This window comes from Plecotus auritus (genome assembly GCF_963455305.1).
Source record: "Plecotus auritus genome assembly, chromosome: 6".
NCBI lineage: Eukaryota > Metazoa > Chordata > Mammalia > Chiroptera > Vespertilionidae > Plecotus > Plecotus auritus.
In genome coordinates, this window is record NC_137773.1 from 57308123 (window position 1) to 57329904 (window position 21782).

A 21782-nucleotide genomic window follows, 5' to 3' on the forward strand; every position below is an offset into this window, starting at 1 on the left:
TGTTCTTTCGGAGAATGCTGTTTTCACTCTCCTTGACACAGTTCTGCCAACACGTGTGTGCACCGTGTAGGACAAGTCCACTTATCTGGGGCACCGTGCACATGAGATCTACGGACATGTGTCCTGAAGGGTGGCCTAGTATGCTGCTTTCTAAAGCAGCACTTAGATTTACGTCCACAGGGTTCCTAGCAACAAACCCGCTCTTTCCAGAAGGTGAGCAGGACTCACTCTACACACAGAGATGGTCCTCCTGCAGCTCTTTGTTCCCTGGAAGAGAATCCACAAATGCTGACTCACTGATTTCCTCTAATGAAAAGCTGGAGGCAGTCTCAGGTTTGGGTAAGCGCGAACGTTAGAAAGGTCCCTCTAGGCTTACAATGCATTTTTCAATGTTCTGTCTGGAATAGGAATATAAATAGAACTTTCAAGATGCTCCTGTTAGGCTACTTCTAAGAGCAAACATTTTTTTATAATTTAAAATGAAGGTTTTAGAATTAAAATGATTCCCCTAAGAGTGTTCTCTTTCCGGACAAAAGGAGTAGGAAGGACTGGCTTTACCTGCCACCAGAAACAACCAAAACTCAGAAAAAACGCTTTTCAAGCTACCTATCAGTCAATAGAGGACAACAATCTCTAGGAGAAAATCCAGGATCAAAGCTTTGTGACGCTGGCTTAGACAAGGATTCCTTAGATACAACACCAAAACATGGCTCATAAAAGAATAAATAATCAATTGGGCTTCATTCAGATGGAAAACTTCTCTTCCAATGACATCGCTAAAAGAATGAAAAGAAGCACAGACTGCAAATCATGTATCTTATAAAGGAATTCTACCTAGAATGTAGGAAGAACTCTCAAAACTCAACATTCTAATTAAAAACAAACAATTTTTTTTTTCAAATGAGCCAAAGGGCTAAACAGACACTATAGCAAAGAAGACATGAAGATGGTAAATAAGCACATGATAAGATCATTCATCACCAGGGAAATGCAAATTAAAACCACCACCGCACAGTTATTGCGAAGGCTACAACTAGGAAGACCAATCTTACCGAGTGTTAGCAAGGATGTGGAGCAATATGAACTCACTTGTCAAAGGAATGTACACTTAATTGTACAACGACTCTGGGAAAGAGTTTGGCAGTCTCATAAAAAATGGGAACACATTGCCTATATGACCCAAGCATTTCACTACTAGCGATTCACCCAAGAAAAAGAGAGTGATGTCCATTTCAGGACTTGCACACACATGTTCAGTGCAGCTTTCTCTGTAATAGTTCCCAGTCTGGGAACAACCCATACTCCCACGCATGGGTACCGGACTACCAAAATGTGGACTATCTGTACCGTGGATGCTACACAACAATGAGTGAGAACCAAATACTGATGTATGCAATAGGATGGATGAATCTCAAATAATCATGCTAAGTGAAGGAAGCCAGACAGAAATGACTACATACTGCATGATTCCATGTGTATGAAAGTCTAGAGCAGTGGTCGGCAAACTGCGGCTCGCGAGACACATGCAGCTTGCGAGCCGCGGTTTGCCGCTCTGTTGACTAATGAGTTTGCCGACCACTGGTCTAGAGTATATGAACGAGTACACTGTATAAACTTGAGAATACATAGACTAATTTATATTGCCAGAAAGCAAGTAGGGAGCAGTAGGTAGGAAGAAAGCTTAAAAAAGTACACAAGGAAAGTTTTGGGGTGATAGACATGTTTGTTGTCTTGGTGAATATATGGGTCAAACTTCTCATATGGTACACTTTAAATATATTCACCTTATTGTGTATCAATTATACCTTGATTAAAAAATACTAAAAGGACAATGATTTGCCCTGGGGGATTTTGCAGAAGAGCATCACTTAGCATATAGCCACTTGGCAACTTGAGTTCTTATCTGGTGGCCAGCACTGTGTTGGCTCACACACGCAGCTGGCAGAGGATGGATTGACACATGGAGCCCTGGGCTGGCCCTTAAGTGCTTCCACTGTGCTGCTCTGCTGAAGGCATAAAGATTCTGAAAGGCTGTTGGAAAAAAGTTGTTACTTCTGTTATATTACATGCAAGTTGCTTCAAAACACTTGATCTATTGTCATACATTGTGATGACAACTGCACACTCATTTTGATACTGCACTTGTGCCTGCCCATACATTTGAACAAACAAGAGAATTCTTCTAGAAAGAACCTCAAAGCCCCATTCAAAGCCCCATTCAGAAGGATTTTGACACAACCACCAGGAGGAAGTAGCCGTGCCCTTGTTCTCAGGTAGACGGCCTGTATCCATGCTCTGCGTTCCTCATGCCCTTTCACGTGAGTTGTGGGGCACGTTCTTTGCTGTGTCCCCCAAAGGCCTGTTTGCCATCCTCTCTTATTCCTCATTTCCCAGTAAAGCACACACCGTAGGACACTGATAATCAGCAGAACTATCCATCCCTGAATTCACTTACTGGTCATCTGACTGAGACCATACAAAAAGTTCAGAAAAGGCAAAGGTCAATCTGATAGGCAATGGGTCTTCCATGCAAAATACTGCAAAGTGACATTCTTTTATCAAAGAACCCGCAGAGAGATAATGTTCCACTGGCATAAACATTTCTAAAGGATGAACCATTAGTTCAAAAGAAATACTAATACTGGTCATCAAGCCTGCAACATTTTCCTCAACACAGAAATATTTGAAGATGAAATTTCTTATGCAAATCTATGGGTTGTGCTTGGGTGATACAGTTTACCCCCAAAAAAGTATGAAAACCTCATAAACGTGAAAAACTAAATTAGCATGACTGCATGCAACTTTCCTTTTTTTTTTTTTTTTTTTGAGCCAAAATGGGAGAAGATGCTTACAAAGTGAAACAAGAAGCACATTTTAAATGACATAAAGCAAGTGATTCAAATCAATATTTTGTATTGAAACCTCTAACCAATACCTCAGCTGCATCTATAGCTGGTTAAGTTAGAAGAAACAATCTCAAAATTTGCTTTCTGTATTTACATTAAGACAAGAAAGGTGACTCCTATGAAGAACAGTGAATATAGGATTCAAAATTTGGCAAAGGTTGAGATGATCCACGCTGGCCCTGGACCACTAATAATGTTTTTAAAAGGTTGGGTTATTAGATTAACAGTTGTAGAAGATGGACCTATGCACTGTGAAAGCAAACAGGTCTACTAACCAAACATTTCCTAAATTGCACAAAGAAACGTGAAACTTGACCCGATCCCGGGCCGGGACACGGGTTCTGCCCTGGCGGCACACGTTCCTCTGGTCCTATTCCCAGGGAAAGCCACACCCTTGGCTCGAAAGGAGGTTTGTTACAAACGTGATCTGGAGGAAAATTTCCTTCCTGGTCAGCTCTCACCTCCTGCTGCCTCCCACTAGGTAACAGACCTTTCCTCTTCCCAAGTCCCGAGAACTTTCTCAACTCTCCTACTTCATTTGGCGAACAGTGTGTGGTTGTTGACCCTTCACTGAAGAGGCATCACAGGACAATACTCACATCATGCATGGAGTCCAGAAGCTTGGTCAGTTGATAGAACCTCTGCCAACTCTGCCCAGAATTATTGGGACACTTAGTTACCATCTTCCTCAGCTCTTTGATGTAATTTGTCCTCATTTCTTCAAATGCAGCTTGGCTTTTGAGGCCATCCTTTGGAACTGTGTTTAAGGAGAACAGATACGTAAAAGCCCAGATGGAAAACAGCTTTCGCATCTTAGCAGTTAAATGGCCTAGGATATTTTGAGATTGTTAGGTTCCCACTTTTAGATTGACACTGAATCTCAATTAATTGCATTTATTAGTAAATATGGCAGTTATCTTGGTAACTCTTGTACACATACATATACAAAAGAATAATAACTGCGATTTATCAGGAGCTTGTTATTATACATTTTGCATATATCAGCTTAATCTTGACATCAGTCATATGACAACCATTATATTACTCTTGTTTTACAGATGAGGAAACTAAGGACCGGAGGTTTAAACACGTGTGCAAGGACACAATAAATGGGAGAGAAGAGATATAAACCTAGCTTGGTCAGTTTCCAAAGCCTGACTCTTGACCACAATGCTTCATGGCCTTGTGGCTTGTCATCAAAGTGTTTTATGAATCCTGACTTGCCAACACCTCTGAGGAAGGAAAACATACTTTGATTTTCCAGAACAACTGGAAGAGCCACAGACAATCTAAGCTGGAGCTAGAATTAGAAAGCAATGTTTTCATATTCAAGTTCAAATATCAAAGACACTTGGGAAAACTGGCCATCTACCCATGGGAGAATGTGCATACAAAGAAGCACTTTCCATTCTCTTTGCTCCAGATCACATGACAATGAGGCACTGTCATGTGACTTCCCAGATAACCTGACAAGGGGTGGGGGTGTGTGTAGTGGCAGTCTACAGCCAAGGGAAAATCTAAAACTTACAAAGAGAAAATACTGTGTTCATCTTTATCTTTGGTAAGGTTGAAAATGAAGGATTATGTTTTCTTCTTTTATGTAGTGACTAGATGATATTAACATTCTGAGTTGGAAACTGCTCTTACTGTCACTTAATTACACAGCACATTTGTTACTTTATCATAACTGGTATACATGATAATTGACAGGGTCATGAGCACTTCAGAATGGCTAAGTGCGTTTCTGAATAGTATGTGCAACCCTGGAAGCCAGGAATGCCACTGTTTGCAATTAAACCTGTGCTTTTCTATAAAGATATGGATTATCTTGCAAAATTAACTTCACATATTAATAATCTTCTCCTTGAGTTGAATTGGTGAAGCTTTTGATTTGTCTATTTTTGTGGGGGGAAATAAGTCCCTAATAGCAACTGTACAAATTCCTGAGGCTTTCACAGTATTAGTTGTGGTTTCAAATATTTGACATTCACATTAAGAATTAAAACCATCCATTATATAATTGTTTTTTTTCTTGAAAATTAAAAACTTGTTTTAAAAGTATAAAAATACTAAAAAAAGGATGGTAATAACCAGGATGTTAATATTAAAGCTATATATCTGTTTCAACCAAAATTTTAATGTTCACCTAAAACTTTCTAAAAGAAACTGAAAGTTTGCAAGTAACAGCGTATACTTCCCATCCACGTATTAACTTTTAAAGTTATGACATTTTATGGAGTAAAACTTTTGTTTTTCAATCTAGAAATATTTATGGGTGTCATCCTATACATTAAAATTTTACCTAAAATTAGAATAAGTGAATACATTACACAACTATATTTCAATACTATTTGGCACATAATAGAAGATTAAGCAAAGACCTTCATATTTCTGATAGCTTTGTTATCAGAAGTTCTCAAAATATGAACAACCTGTGTCAAATTTTAGTTATACATTACTGAAGTGGTTGAAATATATTGTACCAATTTTACGGATAGATATTTTAGAAGCTGAAACAAACCCACAAATAAAGAGAACTTGAGCAAAACCTCAGGTTTTGGAGGTCTGCCCAGATTTTGTGAATTTACTTATTAAGCAGCATGGCTGCTGGAAATCGTCCAGATCCTACGGGCTGCAGAAGAGCAGAGACTACGGGCGGAAGGAAGTCCGTCTGCTCTCCTCTGCGAGCAGAAGGAGCACAAAACTCTTGCTGTCATTGCTAAACAGTCTCCTGATTCGCTGGACATCAGGGGTGCAACCTCCCATCCTAAGAGGAAGGATGCTCAGGCATTCCACAGATTTGCAAATGAGCAAACTAAAGCCCACAGTTCCTGTGGTTCATAAAATTCTTGTTCTACTACCACTTCATTTTGCTTTTCCTGCATCTATAAAAAATCAGAAATGAAAGTACTGAGCTCCTTGGAAGCTAATACATCAACCTAGACAGCTTCACAATCATATCAGAGTTGATGACAGGCTGGCTGATTAAATGTGCAGGGGTGGGCAAATAGGTTACAGTTGTTCATATGGAAAAATACCAATTAATAAATAATAATACAAGGACAAACTTTTGTGTACTCACAACTTACTTTTGCCCACTCCTGTATATAAAAGGGTCAGACACCAATTAAGATTGAGTAGTCAAAATTTATAAATAATTAGAATCACATGAATTTTAGAAAAAAAATATTTCATTTAAATTTCCTATTATCTGGTGTGTGTGTGTATTTAAAACACGTTTCTAACCAGGGATGGTTAATAACAGAGATGGGAAAGAGGAATGAGATCACTGATTTGAGTCTCAATTTCCAAGGTTACGTTCCAGGGAGGAATCCAGGAGTAGGGACAGAGAGCCTGGATCCTGCCCGGCAGGCAGATGAGGGTCTGAATGTAAACAGTGAGGGATGGTGGGGCCTGTGGCAAAGGAGAGAACATGCCCAGCCCCTGGCGATCAAATTCTATGAAAGTAAGACAAAAGGCCAAAAGCAACCTAAAAATCCTGTCCCGGCCAAACAAAACACAGCTGTGAGGTGCGGCACGCCCCTGCCAGGCTGCCCACGGCCCCCTCTGCGGAGTCCACTCAGCCCACTCACAGCCCACTGTCCCTGAGGCTGTCAGGCGCCGAGCTGCCTCTGCAGCCCTCGCTCCCTGCTCCTGGGACAGTGGTGGCAGCCCTGGGCATGAAGTCCACAGTCCTGGGTGAGTCCTAACTCACAGAGGGTACTGAACAAGTAACACTGTGTGCCTGTTCTGTCAACTCCAGAACTGGGCTGTCAATCTCATTAGATAATATAAAACTGCAAGGTGCTAAACATGTGTGAAGTGGATTCTGATGAGTGGTCACCACTACCTCCCTGCTCCTGCTGGACCTGTCTGAGGCTCACTCTTCCGCAGGCCCAGTCGCTCTTGGCTGGAAATACATCTCTTCTCGTCCACTGTGTCCTCGTTACCTTGGCTACTGATGCCCCTTTCTTCCAAATGACTCTGCTGCAAACAGCCCTTCTCCCCGGCCCGATTCACTGGCCATGGAAGGGCTGGGCACACGTGGGATGCCACAGCTGGTTGGTCACTCAACAACTACAACTCTGAGGTCCACGCCACTCGCCTTGGCATCCAGAACATGTCTTGAGTTACCTCGGTGGCCATGGCATGTGGTGGAGGGATTACCTCTCCAGACAGTCTCCTGCCGCCATTCTTAGTCTGCCCCTCATCTGACTGAGTTTCCTCAGATTCCTTCCCCTGTTTGAACATGCCTATGCCCTTGTCCAAGGAAAAGGTGCTCCCTGTCTTTGCCAAGGCTAATCCTGACCTGTCTCTTCTGGCATCTTATGCCATCAACTCCTACTTGGTTCCAGAAGCTGAATGAAGCTTCCCATCCATCTGAAAGTCGCTGGCCATCTGGCACCTGCCTGACACCTAATGGTCAACGCTGGCAGGCGTCTCTGTGCAAGCCAGGCGGTTCTTCTTGCCCCTGTTGGAAACCGAGTCTTGGCTTCCAGGCTGTACACCACCCCTCTGACAGCTGTGTCTCTGTCCCTTCCGCCTGTGCCACCCCTTTCACGTGGCCAACTGGACCTGGTCTCATCTTTCTGTGGCCTGGCAACCCCGCTCACCAGCTGAGTCCAGACTACAATTTTCTGTAAAGATAATTTCAAGTTTATATCTCAATACCCAAACCAGTCTTCTGAGTGCCAGGCCCAAATTTTCTCCTTCTTTTGGCCTCTCTATTAAGATATGTCTAAAAATGAATTTATCCAAAGATAAAATTCATTTTTTACTCCATAAAACTTATTCCAAGTACCAATGTTAACACACTTCTCTTAATGGTATCACTGCCATCCTGGTCATTCCTCTGTGCTCACTTCTAACCCAGGCCATGTTCATTTCCTCTTCCTCTTCCTCTTCCTGTCCATCGTCAACCAACCACCATTAGCCAGTCCATTATTTCAACAGCCTCACAGGTCTCTGTGCTTCCAGACAGGATAGATCCTGTCTTTGCCTCTCCCACCCCCTTTCCTCTCAAATCCATCAAATCCAGCCTACCACCAGACACCTCTTCCTAAAGCCATAAATACAGCTTTGCTCATGTCGCCCCGCTGCTCAGAGCCTTCAGGGTTGTCCTCTGCCCACCTAGCAGAGGCCAGGTGTCTTCCACAGGCACTGAATATCCGGGTCCAGTCCACATCCCAACCCCACTCCCCGCTCCTCCCCAGTCCAATATAACCAGATGCACCTTGGAAAATTAAATACTTAAATACCATAAAAATTAAAAATTAACAGGCAACACAACTCCCCAGAAGTAAGTGCTATTGCCTGAAGTGCTCTGCCACATTTCCACACTCACTCTCCCAGTTCCTTGCTGGGAATGCCATCTCATTCCTCATATCCAGCCCGGGAACCCTTCCAAAGATCCCCAAGATCCGCTCCCCTTGCATCCCTCCCTGTCCCCCAGAGCTGGCCATGCCCTTCCCTTCCATGAGCCGCCATGACACTCTATCATAGTAGACGGTCCCTTCCACATGTATTGCAATGATGTCTAAACTTACAGTAAAACTCCCCGAGGGCAGAGACCCTGCCTCAGCTACCCAATCGTTCCTGACCTGCCCAATCCTACCACACACATCACAGACACCTAGTGAGCGTTTAGAGACCGGGTGAATGAAGGACTGAAGGCACTTGCTTTTTCATATGTCCCAAGTTTTATCCTCTGCAAGTAACCTAGCTCAGTGGTCAGCAAACTGTGGCTCGCGAGCCACATGCGGCTCTTTGGCCCCTTGAGTGTGGCTCTTCCACAAAATACCATGGCCTGGACGAGTCTATTTTGAAGTGGCGTTAGAAGTTGTTTACATTTAAAAAATTTGGCTCTCAAAAGAAATTGCAATCGTTGTACTGTTGATATTTGGCTCTGTTGACTAATGAGCTTGCCGACCACTGACCTAGCTCATCAAAGACCGAAGCCCTCCTCCCAGCTCCTCAAAATGTTCCTTTTTATACCAACTACTTGATACTCTCCATAGGCTACTCCCCAAAGGGGAAATGACCTGACACGGTAGAAAAGTACCTGGGCGGGCATCAGCTTACCTGTGCTTAACAGCAGCAACACTTTCATGATGGTGTATTCTTCAAAGGTGAGCTGCAGTCGGACGAACTGCAGGCTGACTTGGTGCATGCCCTGGCACAGCTCATACATGGCAGACTGGTGCATCTTCTCTCTGCCAAGGAAAAGGTAAAAAGGGTCTGAAAAAACAAGGCTTCTTGTCAAACCCAGTCCGCAGCTCCAGGCAGTCTAACGAGAGGTTTAAGTTAGAGTCTTCCAATAGGTGTCAACACGGAGCAGATGTGCATTTTAAAAACAAACTGGATGCCTTGCCCAATGACGGGGAATGGCTTCTACACCAATGCTGCATGTGAGCATGTGTCTGAAGCCCTGCTGCCAACCTCTCTCAGCATGCCATGCTTTCATTGTGTGGTGTGCACTGTTGTAGTGAGGGCATCCGGAGAGCAGAGAAGCCACTGTGATGTGGCTTCCGGTCCATGTCAGCAGAGACCAAGCACTCACTGTTCAGAAGGACTGTGCTGGATGCTATGAACACAGGATAGTGCTGACCAAATCCAGTTTCCATGTGGACACCCGCCCCCTCCCCCCCCCCCCCCCCCACACACACACAGAGGTCTTGAAATAAGTTTGTTAACTGTTTGATGAAGCACCTTTAAAAAGGGAAATTAGACACAATTTGAAAAGGTGAGAACTTTGACTAGAATTTTTCTGGTAAAGGGAGAAAGCTATGTGGGAGTTTGCCAAATGTTTCCATTCATTCGAACAACCAACCAATCCTCTTCCTCCACTAAATCCAATGTTGTCATAAAAATCCACATTATGTTACGACAGAAGGCATTATTTTCTCTTTCCATTAGAAGTATGGCATCACTTATAGGTTTTTAGATGTATTGGCTCATAGTAATTTGGGGAGACCCTGGGTAACTACTACTTTATATTGAGCAGAATGTAATTAGTGAAAAAGAGAAACAGTGAAAAATGGGAAAGGACTTGACAAGGGCCGAAGAAATGAACAAAAAAGGTCATGGTGGGTGATAGAAATCTATGAATAACTGACAGCAGGGCATCTGTGGGAAAGCAACACTGTGATGCCTCTTCCAGGAAGCACTCTTGGGCTCAACTGGCAGAAATCTCTCTCATCTCAACTCTGAAAGCCATTTGTAAAGAACTCACAATGCAACACAGAACATTTTGCTCTGCATATGATGATGATGTCATTCCTCTCTAATTATAAGCTGGAAGCTATTTTCAATGAAGGGAATATTTTAAATACATACACTCACACACACAGAGAGAGAGACAATAATAGCAGGAGCCTATGCATCTACAATCCAGAATTAACAATGCAAATAAATGCTAATATGTTTACTATATTTGATTCACATCATTACAAATGGAACAGGACAGAGCTCAGGTCTGCTGTGTCTTCCTCTCTGATTCCATTCATCTTCCTCGTTCAAGGGAACCATTCACTTGGGCTGGTTATCATTCCCCCTCAGATGTGTCTATTTTCCTGTACATGTATGTATCTATAAACAGCACACAGTACTGCTTTGTTTTAGTAAATTTGAAACTAGATATGCATGTCTGCCACTTCTTTTTATTCAGTGTTATAATTCTGAGATGTATCCATCTTAGCAGAGATAACTCTTAAGTTCACTCATTTTCACTGCTCCAAGTTTCACTTGTGTGACTATATCACAGTTCACTAATCCGTTCCACTAGGGATGGACACTTGCTGTTACTGCTATTATCAGTGATGCTCAAGGAACATCCCTGAGCACTCCTCTAGGACAGAACGAAGACGGTGAGCTGCAGATCTGTGCACATTGCTTTCCTTCTAACCAGTAGGAGATGAGAATGTCCTTTTATCCCACTTTCCACCAATACTTGTCATTATCCAATTTAAAATTTTTTTTTGCCATCTGATGGGGGTTGAAAAGGTAGCACACTGCTGATTCTATTTGCATTTCCATTATCAACAGTAGGATGAATATTTTTCAAATGTTTTCTGACCATGTGGTTTTTTCTTTGGTGATTTGTCTAATATCTTTACTCATTTTATTATAAGCTTTTTTATCTCTTGCTGTTACTAATAACATCTTTTTAAAAATTACTTTATTTTTAATCCTCATCCAAGGAGATTTTATATATATATATATATATATATATATATATATATATATATATATACACACATACATTTATATATATATATATATTTTTTTTTTTTTTAGAGAGAGAGAGAAGCATTGACGTGAGAGAGAAACATTGATCAGCTGCCTTCCTTTCCTTTCGCACCTTGACAGGGGACTGAACCCACAAAATTGGTATGTTCCCTGACGGGGAATTGAATCTGCAACCTTTTGGTTTATGGGACATGACGCTCTTAACCAACTGAGCCACCCAGCCAGGACACTAATACCATCTTTAGTCCAAATATTTTTTGCCTTAAAAAATTTTAGTGATATTCATATTATTCCTTCATTATTCCCTCCCTTCTTTCATATCTCTTTCTTTTGCTCTGTCTTTAGAATTTGCATGGTAAACCCTTTTTTTAAAGTTCCTTATTTCTAAACTTCCCATATAATTATATTTCACATATGTCTCTTATAAACAGCAAAAGGCTAGAGTTAAAAAAAATCTTAAAGTCTTTGGATTTGAACAGCTCAGTTTTAACCTGTTTTCATTTATTATGATTACTGATATATGTAGATTTTTTTTCTACCATTTTAATGTTATCCCCTCCTTTGCTTCTTTCTTTCTGCTTTTTTCCCTTTTATTGGATTGATGCAGTTTGTTGTTTTTTAAAATCCCCCTCTTTGCTCCTGGACTGGCTTTAGAAGGTATACATTTTATTTTTACTCTTTAATTAAGTTATGAACTTGCATACTTAGACATCTAAAGCTAATCACTAGCCGTTCCATTAGCAACAGAAATGTAGTATACTTTATCTCTGGTCTACTGCTCCCCGTCTCCCGTGTTACTGCTCTTTAGTATTTAAATTCCAGCTTGTTTTCAAATCGGCCCTGAATTTTGTCTCTCCTACACACCCACACCTCATGTCTGTTTAGAGTTACCAATGTGTTTCTTTAGCCACCACTGTTTCCGGCATTTCCCTCCTTACTTCTGGGTTCAATTTCTATTTTGAAGACCATTTTTGGGGGGAATTCTTTCAGTCGTTGAATGTTTATCTTTCAATCTTACTAGTAAGTTGTGTGAAAAATTTATTTATATCACCTTCATTCTTGAATGATAGTTTAAAAGTTCCAGATTTCTAACTTGACAGGCAAGGAAGCTCAGTACTGTGAAGACGGTATTCCACTACACTTGGGCCTTTAGCGCTGCCTCTGGGAAATTTCTTCTTAGTCTAGTCATCATTCTTTTGTAGGTGACCTGCATTTTTCTCTTTGGTAGCTTAAAATTTTTTCCTGTGTTAATTTGATGTTTGCAGTTTCACGTACTGAGGTGCAGACTGATTCTTATTTCTTCTGCTTGGGGTTCAATATCTGCATTTGATTTGGAGAATGCAGGTATTTCTTCAGTTCTGAAATGTTCTTAACCATCGTTTCTTTAAGTATCATCCCCATCCCATTTGTGCTATTTTTTCTTGTTGAACTCCTAATAGCAGTGTGTTGGACCTTCTCATTTTGTCTTCCACAGTAACTTCCCTTTCATATTAGTTATCTTATTGTACTGGCATACTAGGTGATTTTCTCAGATCTAGTTCCTAACAAATATTTTTTTCTTTTCCCATGTCTAAGTTATTTAATTTCTACAGTGTTTTAATTATCATGGTAATATTTTTCATGTCTAGGTGCCTAGAAATGCTATATTTAGTTCTTTCTCAAACATTTATGTTGCATAATATACTTACTTTATTGTTATTATATCTTTCTATAAATTATATCTTTAGCTATTGTAATTCTAAATACATTTAATACATTTATTTTATAGTTTCTCTGATTTTTTTTTGTTCAGTTTTTTTTTGGATGCTAATATGCAGCTCTACCATGTATTGTTTTGGCATAGATTTGTCTCTGGGTGAATCCCAGGGGCACTGTCTGTGGGAGGGACTCTGTAGGAAGTTTGAGCATTTGTAACTGTCAGCGTGTAGGCCTTTCACTTGTTCTGGACCAGTTTTTATGCTAATTTCTCGGCTTGAATGCTTTTTTGCGATACTTGTGTAGTTTAAATTTAGACCCCACACTTGATGTGGTGCAGGCTTGTGTTTCTTATTTCTTTCAGCTTTCTTGCCATGTCCCTGGGCTGCTGGCTGGCTGGCTTGTTGAGTTTTTCCTTCCTTGTTAGTAGACAGAAAATCTTTACAGAGCCTTGGCTCTATGCAGGGGCTCTATTTCAGGCCCCAGCCCTGCTGGAGTTCTAGCTCTTGTCTGCTGTTCCCCTTGGTGTTCTAATACCCACCCGAAGGCATTTATCACATCCAGTAGTTTGTGGGCCAACTGTAGCTTTAGCTCCAAGTTAAACCACTCTGGCTGTGAATTCCCTATTCCTGCTTTTTTTTTTTCTTTTTCTTTTGAGCTTGGCTATATATTTAAGGCTTTTTTCTTTTTTCTTTTTTTTTAAAAAAAGGGCAGAATGTCTATGTGTTTAGAAAAAAAAAAAGGCTCAGTTCAGTTCCACCATTCTGATTGCAAACTACAAGCTTCTTAAAGGCAAGCTCCAGGTTTGGCTAACCTTTTTGAATGCCAAAGAGAACATGATGGACAAGCGCCATAAATAAAATCTTTGTTTGATCAATATTGCATGAACGAATGAGAGAGAGAAGGAAAGGAAAAGGAGAGAGAACAAGTGAAGAAAACAAAAAGAACTGAAGACACAAATTTGCATATGATGATGATGATGATTAGAGAAAGATAATCCTGAAAATTTACAGAAAGGTTAAATGGCTAATACAATAGATGTGGCATCTGTGAAGTTCTCAAAAAAGGAAGAGATTTAGGTTGTAAAATGGTGGTGGGGGGGGGCAGACTGTGAATCAGGATGTCATGGAATATAACGCAACGTGTACTGACACCATGCATTTAAAAGTGCACTCAGGTGCCTTTGATCCCTCCAGCCTCCTTGTGCTTTGCCACAATAGGCCCCAGAGATGTGCAACCAGAAGCCCTTCCACGTGCTGTGCTGTGAGCCTGTGATTGCGTGGCTCCTGATCCCATGCTGTCTGTGCACACAGGGATACTAACAGTAATCCCGCCTTTGCAGGGATGGAGGAACCACCCAAAAGAGGTTCTTAATACTGTAGCTATGTTAGCTATTTAAATATATATATAAAATAGAATAAAATGCTTCTTGAAATTCAACCAATGGTCATTTTGATAAAATAAACCAAGAAAGAATCAAATTCTTTTAAAAAATATGTTTTTATTGATTTCAGAGAAGAAGGGAGAGAGACATAGAAACATCAATGATGAGCGAGAATCACTGATTGCCTTCTGCATTCCCCCTACTGGGGATGAGCCCGCAACCTGGGCATGTGCCCTTGACTGGAATCAAACCCGGGACCCTTCAGTCTGCAGGCTGATGCTCTATCCACTGAGCCAAACCAGCTGGAGTAGAATCAAATTCTTAAAATGACTTTCCAGGGAAATAATATTGTGTTATTATTGTTGTTAATATTTCCATGTGCGGGATGGGGGATTTAGGGAACAACCAGAGAGAATGCTGATTTTGGGGAAGGCGGGAGGGACTGGCTTAATATAGAGCATGAGAATTAAACCCCTCTGTGTCCGTGTTTCTGTTATCAGATGTGGTAACTAAACATCACACATAGATGAAAAGCTAATTGAAGAGAGGCCTCAGATGCTACCTGAAGGCAGATGTGAATGCTAATGTGACAACACACCTGAAGAATGCATGCTCCGCCACTTCAGTGTGAATAGCATCTCTATGTCTTGAGGAAGTATCCAAGGAACTCCCGTGGCCTTCAGCGCTGCCCCTCGTGAACGCCGACCACACACCAAATCTCACTTTCTTCTTGCTAATTCTCACAATGCCTTGTGAAGATTATCATCAAGGTCATGATAAGAAAATTTAAGTCCATGATGCAGCCAGGATCCAAACCCAGGTTTTGTATCTGTGAGTTTGTTTCTGTCTCATTTTGTTTGTTTGTTTTGTTTTTTTAGGTTGCACATATAAGTGAAACCATACAAGAACGAAGTAGTGGCCCCCAGAGGGGTGAGGAAACAGGAAGAAAGGGGGAGAGAATTAAGAAGTACAAACTTCAGTTATAAAGTAAGTCATGGGGATGTCATGAACAGCATAGGGAACATAGTAAATAATATCATAACTATGGAGGGTGACAGATGGTTACTACACTTATTGTGGTGATCACATAATAAGACATATGAATGCTGAATCACTTTGTTGTATACCTGAAACTCATATTGTATGTCAACAATGAAAGAATTAAAAAATTAAACCTTATACCTTTTCTTCTCTCCATGCTACCAGCACAACAGTTTTAGCTCTTTTCTCCACAGTATCTCTTTGCAACTATAAAGATATTTGCTACCTCCTATGTTTTGTTGTTATATTCACTCAATTGTTTATCCTTTGGTCCCCATTATGTGGTAAAATTTTGTGTTTTCAAATTCCATTGCTGTTTGTACGGCATGAAATTAAGTTCTCTAAATGAAGGGTACTGTGTACTCAATATAGCTTGAAATTTCAAGAAAATAGGCCATCTCAAAAACACATTTTGCATCACATCATTTCTGTATAATTAGATTAAATGCACAGAAATGTACATCCAAAGAAGTTGAATCAAGGACAATCTTTTTGGCATGATACTGATATTAATTTTGTAATATTACCTCACAGAAATCTTTTTGCTACATGCTTTTATTCATTTAATAATCTTACCTCATTTTGAGTAGAGTAATGTGAAAAAATATGGATTACTTTGGGAAAGAGATGAATTTTGTATAATGCTTCTAAAAGATGAAAGTAAATGCAAACGTCACCCTTGGACAGTGGACTAATATAAAGGCTGTAAGAGATTACTGAGTTAGGAAATATCCCTACATCAAAGTGAACATCAGACCTGAATAACTGATAGCCATCTATCTCTACTTGTGAACCAAGGGCACATCATCCATTTCTAAACATCATTTCATTTGCAGGAACAGAATAACCTCTGCTTTTGGATAAGTAAATAAATACAACTACCAAAATGTGCACAGAGACCCAGTCCCATTCCAAAGACCTTCGTTATAACCTTTGAGAAAAAATAGTTCTAAAAATATTTTTAGAGAAACCCATCAGAAAAAGAAATGTTTCCGTAGTTTTGTAAACTTATCATTTTCTCCAATTAGGACACCAATTTTATTCATAGCTATAACTTCATCCTGTCCTCTCTTAGAACATCCATTACACTAAACTACAATCATATGATCATTTAAAAAGTTTTAAAATAATCTCATGTCTCCAAACCCTATTCATTTGGGACCAAAGTGAATAATTGAAGAGTTAGAAAACATTCCCCCTGCCCTCACTTTTGAAGAAATGTGGAGTTGGAAATGGAGTTTAGTCACATAAGATAGGGAATTAGAAAAAGCCCCCATTAAAATCAGAGTGGGAAGGACAGCCACAGTTTAAATGATTTGTATGCTAGTTGCCGGTCTTTAACTTAGTAGTTAAACAATCTGAACAACTTTTGTATGTGCCATCATTACATGTCAGCAGTGTTGCCAGGTTTCACATTAGGAGAACAGCCTCGTGGACCTACTGGCCAACAGCTGTCTGCACGAACACTCTTTAGTATGTTAGTGTTCAAGTACTAGATTAGCAAGACATGAGCAAAAAGGACATTTGAAAAGGTTAGTCCTCTAGTTATCTGGAGGACCATGTGGAGGCAGCTGATTGGGAAATTACTGCCCCAGACTACATGCAATCCTGGAACCACATTCATCTTCTACTCTGATAGGCAGATACTGATACCTAGATACTATATCTGATAAGCCCACAGCATCCAGACTAGCCTGACCACCTCCTGGAACTCCTCAAGCTGTGGCCTCGGCAGGAAGAATGCAAGCTGACTTCTAAGTAAAGACTCTCTAAGACTGGTCTCTAAGACATTTACACTCATGTCACAACTGCACTACTCACCATGTCCAAAAGGTAAAAGCAAGCAAGTACCCATCAACAAATGAATGGATAAACAAGATGTGGTAAAAGCCTTCAATGGGATATTCTTTAACATCTATTCTGATACGGGCTACGTATAAACCTTAATGACATGCCGCTAAGTGAAATAAGCCAGTTGCAAAAAGAAAAATACTTTATGATTCCACTTACATGAGGTACCTAGAGTAGTCAACCTCAGAGAAACAAAGTAGAATGCTGGTTGCTGGGGGCTGGGAAGAGGGGGTGGAGGGGACTTGTTTATGAACAATGTGGATGTACTTAACATTATAGGACTGTATAGTTAAAATGGTAAATTTTATTGATATTTTAAGTACAATTAAATTTTTTAAATTAAAAAAAAATTCTGCAACCCATGATCCTACCTAATATACTTTGTTTGATAGAGATTAAAAAACTAAGATTTGTGTTTAATTATGTAACTTCTCTTAGGGCCAGGCTTGTCATTCGTCTTCTTTTATAATATATAGAATACCTCTTTTATCCTCTATTTGGATGACTTGTCTTTTTCGCCTTTTTGGGTCTTGATGGATCTTTAGACTTGCCCTATCCATGCTTTTATGGCAAGTGGTGCTAAATGCTTTTTGAAAACAGGAAGAGTAAAAATCCTTTAATGAACCATAACTTCAAAAACTTAGTCGGAAACAGTGCCCTGAAGGCCTGTCTGTTGGTTTTGGTACCCGAAGGGGGAAGGAAAAACAGAAGAACTCTCTTTATCGCTCCTTTCTCTTTCAGGGAATTCACATTTTCCAGATGCCACCATCTCACACTGGCTGAGTTTAGAGATGATGCCAGGGCACAGAGGGTCCTGACATTCACTCCCGGGCATGCATGATGGTACAATGACATCTTTTAACTGAAGATCCTTCAGCAGTATTGTACCAAACACCTTTTATCTTAGGTGTGTAAGACATCACTTTATTTAGTAGGAACTACAAAAATAAACCTGTGAAGTGCTTCACTTTAGCCCTTGGATTAAACAATAGGCAGCTCTCGTCCCTTGGAAGGGCTGTGTCCTTCCAGATAATTAGGGGCATATCTCTCTATGATTGATTTTTTTATGATGTATAGGTCCAAAATTGTGTGAGTGCTTAATAAATACCTGGTTGCTACTGAGAACAGGCAAATTCAGTGACTGCACAGACTCTGAGTTGCTCTTCAAATATAGATATAACCAACACACAGCGATGCTCACTCTTGAAGTCCCTGCAATCTCAAGAAGAGGCCTCTTTATGAACAGGTTTGCTATTACTTCCATAAATTGTCCCTAGGTGTGTGTGTGTGTGTGTGTGTGTGTGTGTGTGTGTGTGTGTGTGATTGCTAGAGTGTATGCTGTGATAGTGTCAGTGAGAGTTAAATAGCTTGAGTGGTGTGGTGCACACACATAATCACAACAGGTCTGAAAGACCAGCCCTTCCTCATGGCTAATACTGCAAACCACATCATTATGTCTGAGTAAATCTAACATCTTGTTATATGGTCAGTGTAACAGATGGTCCCTGTCTCAGGCTTATTATTTTCCTAAAAAACAGATGCAGAAACAGGTTTTTCACCCCCCAAAACCTTAATTAGAATAAAAATGACCTCAATTTGAGCATTCAAATTATTCCAGTTTATGGTTTTTAATTTTTTCATATTTTTACTAGATTTATCCTCAACAGACAAACAAGATATCTCCGTAGGAGGACCGTTTTCCTAGTTGTGGTTGGTATCTGTTCATTTTTATAGTATTTACGTCATTTATTTACAGCCACGGCAGAACTCAGCAGCTTCGATCTCCGGATCACCGGCAAATGTTGTTTGTGGTCACTGCTTCACTGGACTCCTGTGCCAGAGCGAGTGGTGTCCCGTGGTCTCCATGACACCCATCTATTCTCATCCATGTTACATGGCCAAGCCTAGTAATAGTTAACAGCCAATTCAGGGTTTTGTTTGTCACCTTAATTGATGTTCCAGAAGGGACATGTTTTCATAGAACCACCCTTGGACTAAAGCATCACAATTTCCACTGGCTTTAATGGATGTTACACAGATCAAAATAACACCTGACGATCTAAAAATCTAGAAGGGGCCTCGTTACATGGCAACCATATCTGACTGAGGATAGCCGTAGAACTCAGGAAATACATTTTTTTTACCATGAAGTTTTTGGTAAAATATTGCTTTGTACCTTAGATTTTTAAATACTTACATGCTTAGCACAGTTTCTTTTGGGCACAAGGACGCATGTTTTTGGTAGAGGAAAGAAAACAGGCAGCCATGACCCACTGGGAAACTCCGATTTGAGAGAGGGTCTCTCTGGTAAATCACAATACAAGGATGTGCTGGCTTAACTAAAGGGTCAATCTTAGTAGTCACTGAATTGTGCATTTCACAGACTAATGACAATGTAATTCATTAAACACTGATTTCTAAATACATTTTCATGACTCACCTATGGCAGTGGTCGGCAAACCACAGCTCGCAAGCCACATGCGGCTCTTTGGCCCCTTGAGTGTGGCTCTTCCACGAAATACCACGTGCGGGCGCGCAAGGACAGTGCGATTGAAACTTCGTGGCCCATGCGCAGAAGTCCGTTTTCGGCCCGAGTGAGTCTATTTTGAAGAAGTGGCGTTAGAACACTCAAGGGGCCAAAGAGCCGCATGTGGCTCGCGAGCCGCGGTTTGCCGACCACTGACCTATGGTATCATGCAAGGAACATCTATCCCTAAGATATGTGATTAAATATCTCACTCTGGGATAAGGTAAGAAACATAGCAATCTGCAGAAAATTTACAAAAGAATATTAGCTCACTGTCTATCTCCTCCGATAGTGGGGGGCGGGGGGGGGCGCTCTGGCAAAGGGAGATACGTGAACACCACTGCACCCTGTTCCTGCTGGAGGGGCCTGCACCAGCGGCCCTTCTACCCGGGCTCAGAGGCGGGCCTGTTTGTTCACCGGGCGTGTTGAGACCCAGCGAACCTCATGTTTTCATTCTAGGCTTTGGCGAGGCAGTCTGTATGAGTCCCTGACAGACGAGCAGGTGTAGTTCTTAACTCGATAAAGTGACTTTTGAGAATGGTCTCAGAGCCTGTACGCTTCACGGTTCAACTATAGTCAAAACACCCAATAGCGTACAAGCACTTACGACTGTTAAGACTTACGGCCAAAACTGCCCTGCACATAGAAAGGAGACAAAAGAAGAAGGAATTTTTTTAATGCCTTCAAGCCTCATTTTTGTAGACTGTAGACTTAAATACTAAGTTTTGGAAATTTCACGGTATGCAGACTACAGGGTAGAAGACAGAAAACCTTCGGTGGCTTTAAATAGGGACATTTGGGATATATACTTAAAGACATTGCTTAATTTTAACAAACGACCACCGTTTCCTCACTTGTAAAAAGGAGCCATAAAAGGTAAGATTCCTGCCTGATAACTAGTGAGTTTCAAGAATGTGAAGAAAGTTAACTGCTGAAATTAGAAGTGTTGATAGACTCTTGTTTGGGTGAAGGGTGATAGCAAATCACTTCTTCCTAGTGCCGGGGTCGGCAAACTGCGGCTCGCGAGCCACATGCAGCTCTTTGGCCCCTTGAGTGTGGCTCTTCCACAAAATACCACAGCCTGGGCTAGTCTATTTTGAAGAAGTGGCGTTAGAAGGAGTTTAAGTTTAAAAAATTTGGCTCTCAAAAGAAATTTCAATCGTTGTACTGTTGATATTTGGCTCTGTTGACTAATGAGTTTGCCGACCACTGTCGTAGCGCAATACAAGATTTGTATCAGCTGCACCTTGTGGAGTCAGACTCCTCCTGATGCAAAAGTGACGTTGCTCTAGCAATCCTAGTCTGGCATAGGTATAAAGAAGGACGTTCACTCTGATGAAGGTGCAGCTGTGCTTCCATGGCAACGGCTCACACCCGCGGAGGTGACTGGAGCAGGGGTGAATGTGCCAGGGTGGGGATGTGGAAGGTGCACGGCAATTGTGCTCACTTTGCACAATAACAGAGTCCTTCTTCCACCGTGAAAGTCTTGCTTCAGAAGAAAATAGCTAAACCTCTAGAGACTGTTATCGCAGACGCTGTTCATAAATCAACTGGGGCCCTAGAAAACAGCTTCGGGCATCATACTCTGGGTGAAAGGTACTTTCTTTTGTTTGAATCGTTCTGAAAGCTGATAAATCATCTGCCTTAAAAAATTACGATGTTCAACTCGATTAATTTATCAGAGATTGGCCACGTGTCCTTTCTTATTACTGATTCTGAACATCTGTCACAGAGCAGATTTTGTTCAGGACATTCTGAACATCTACATCATTCATGACTGCGTGGAATGAGTACCACCACACCACCAGGCCACTCCACCAGCAGTGACACCTGTTTCCCATAAAGCATCAGCACAGAAACACACTACACACGCACATGAAATGACATGAGCACGATGCGTATTCAAATGGTAGCCTGAGCACCCTTCTTTTCACCGCCCGCCGTAGAAGGTTAGGTTACTAGTCAAGGCAGCGAGGGGTACGGCTGACATTTTGTAAACGTCTACTTTTCATTCTGTGAACTTCTGAACTTCCGGTAAGCAGATGGCACTGGCCATGTAGTCTCTCTTTAACAACAAGTAAATGAGTCTTTGGGGTTTTGTGTCCATCATCCAGAAGCAATGTGTAAAGGC

The 21782-nt window shown here is 41.1% G+C and overlaps 1 protein-coding gene across 5 annotated transcripts in view; it reads right to left on the minus strand.

The window, feature by feature from the left end:
• The window catches only part of NR3C2 (nuclear receptor subfamily 3 group C member 2), a 304628-nt gene that overhangs the window by 15740 nt on the left and 267106 nt on the right, over positions 1-21782 (minus strand). For all 5 annotated transcript variants that reach the window (XM_080671882.1, XM_080671883.1, XM_080671881.1 and 2 more), the window contains 2 exons: positions 8988-9118; positions 3506-3663 (listed from right to left, as the gene is read on the minus strand). In XM_080671882.1, the coding sequence (XP_080528008.1) occupies positions 3506-3663; positions 8988-9118 (289 nt within the window). The remainder of the gene's footprint in view (positions 1-3505; positions 3664-8987; positions 9119-21782) is intronic.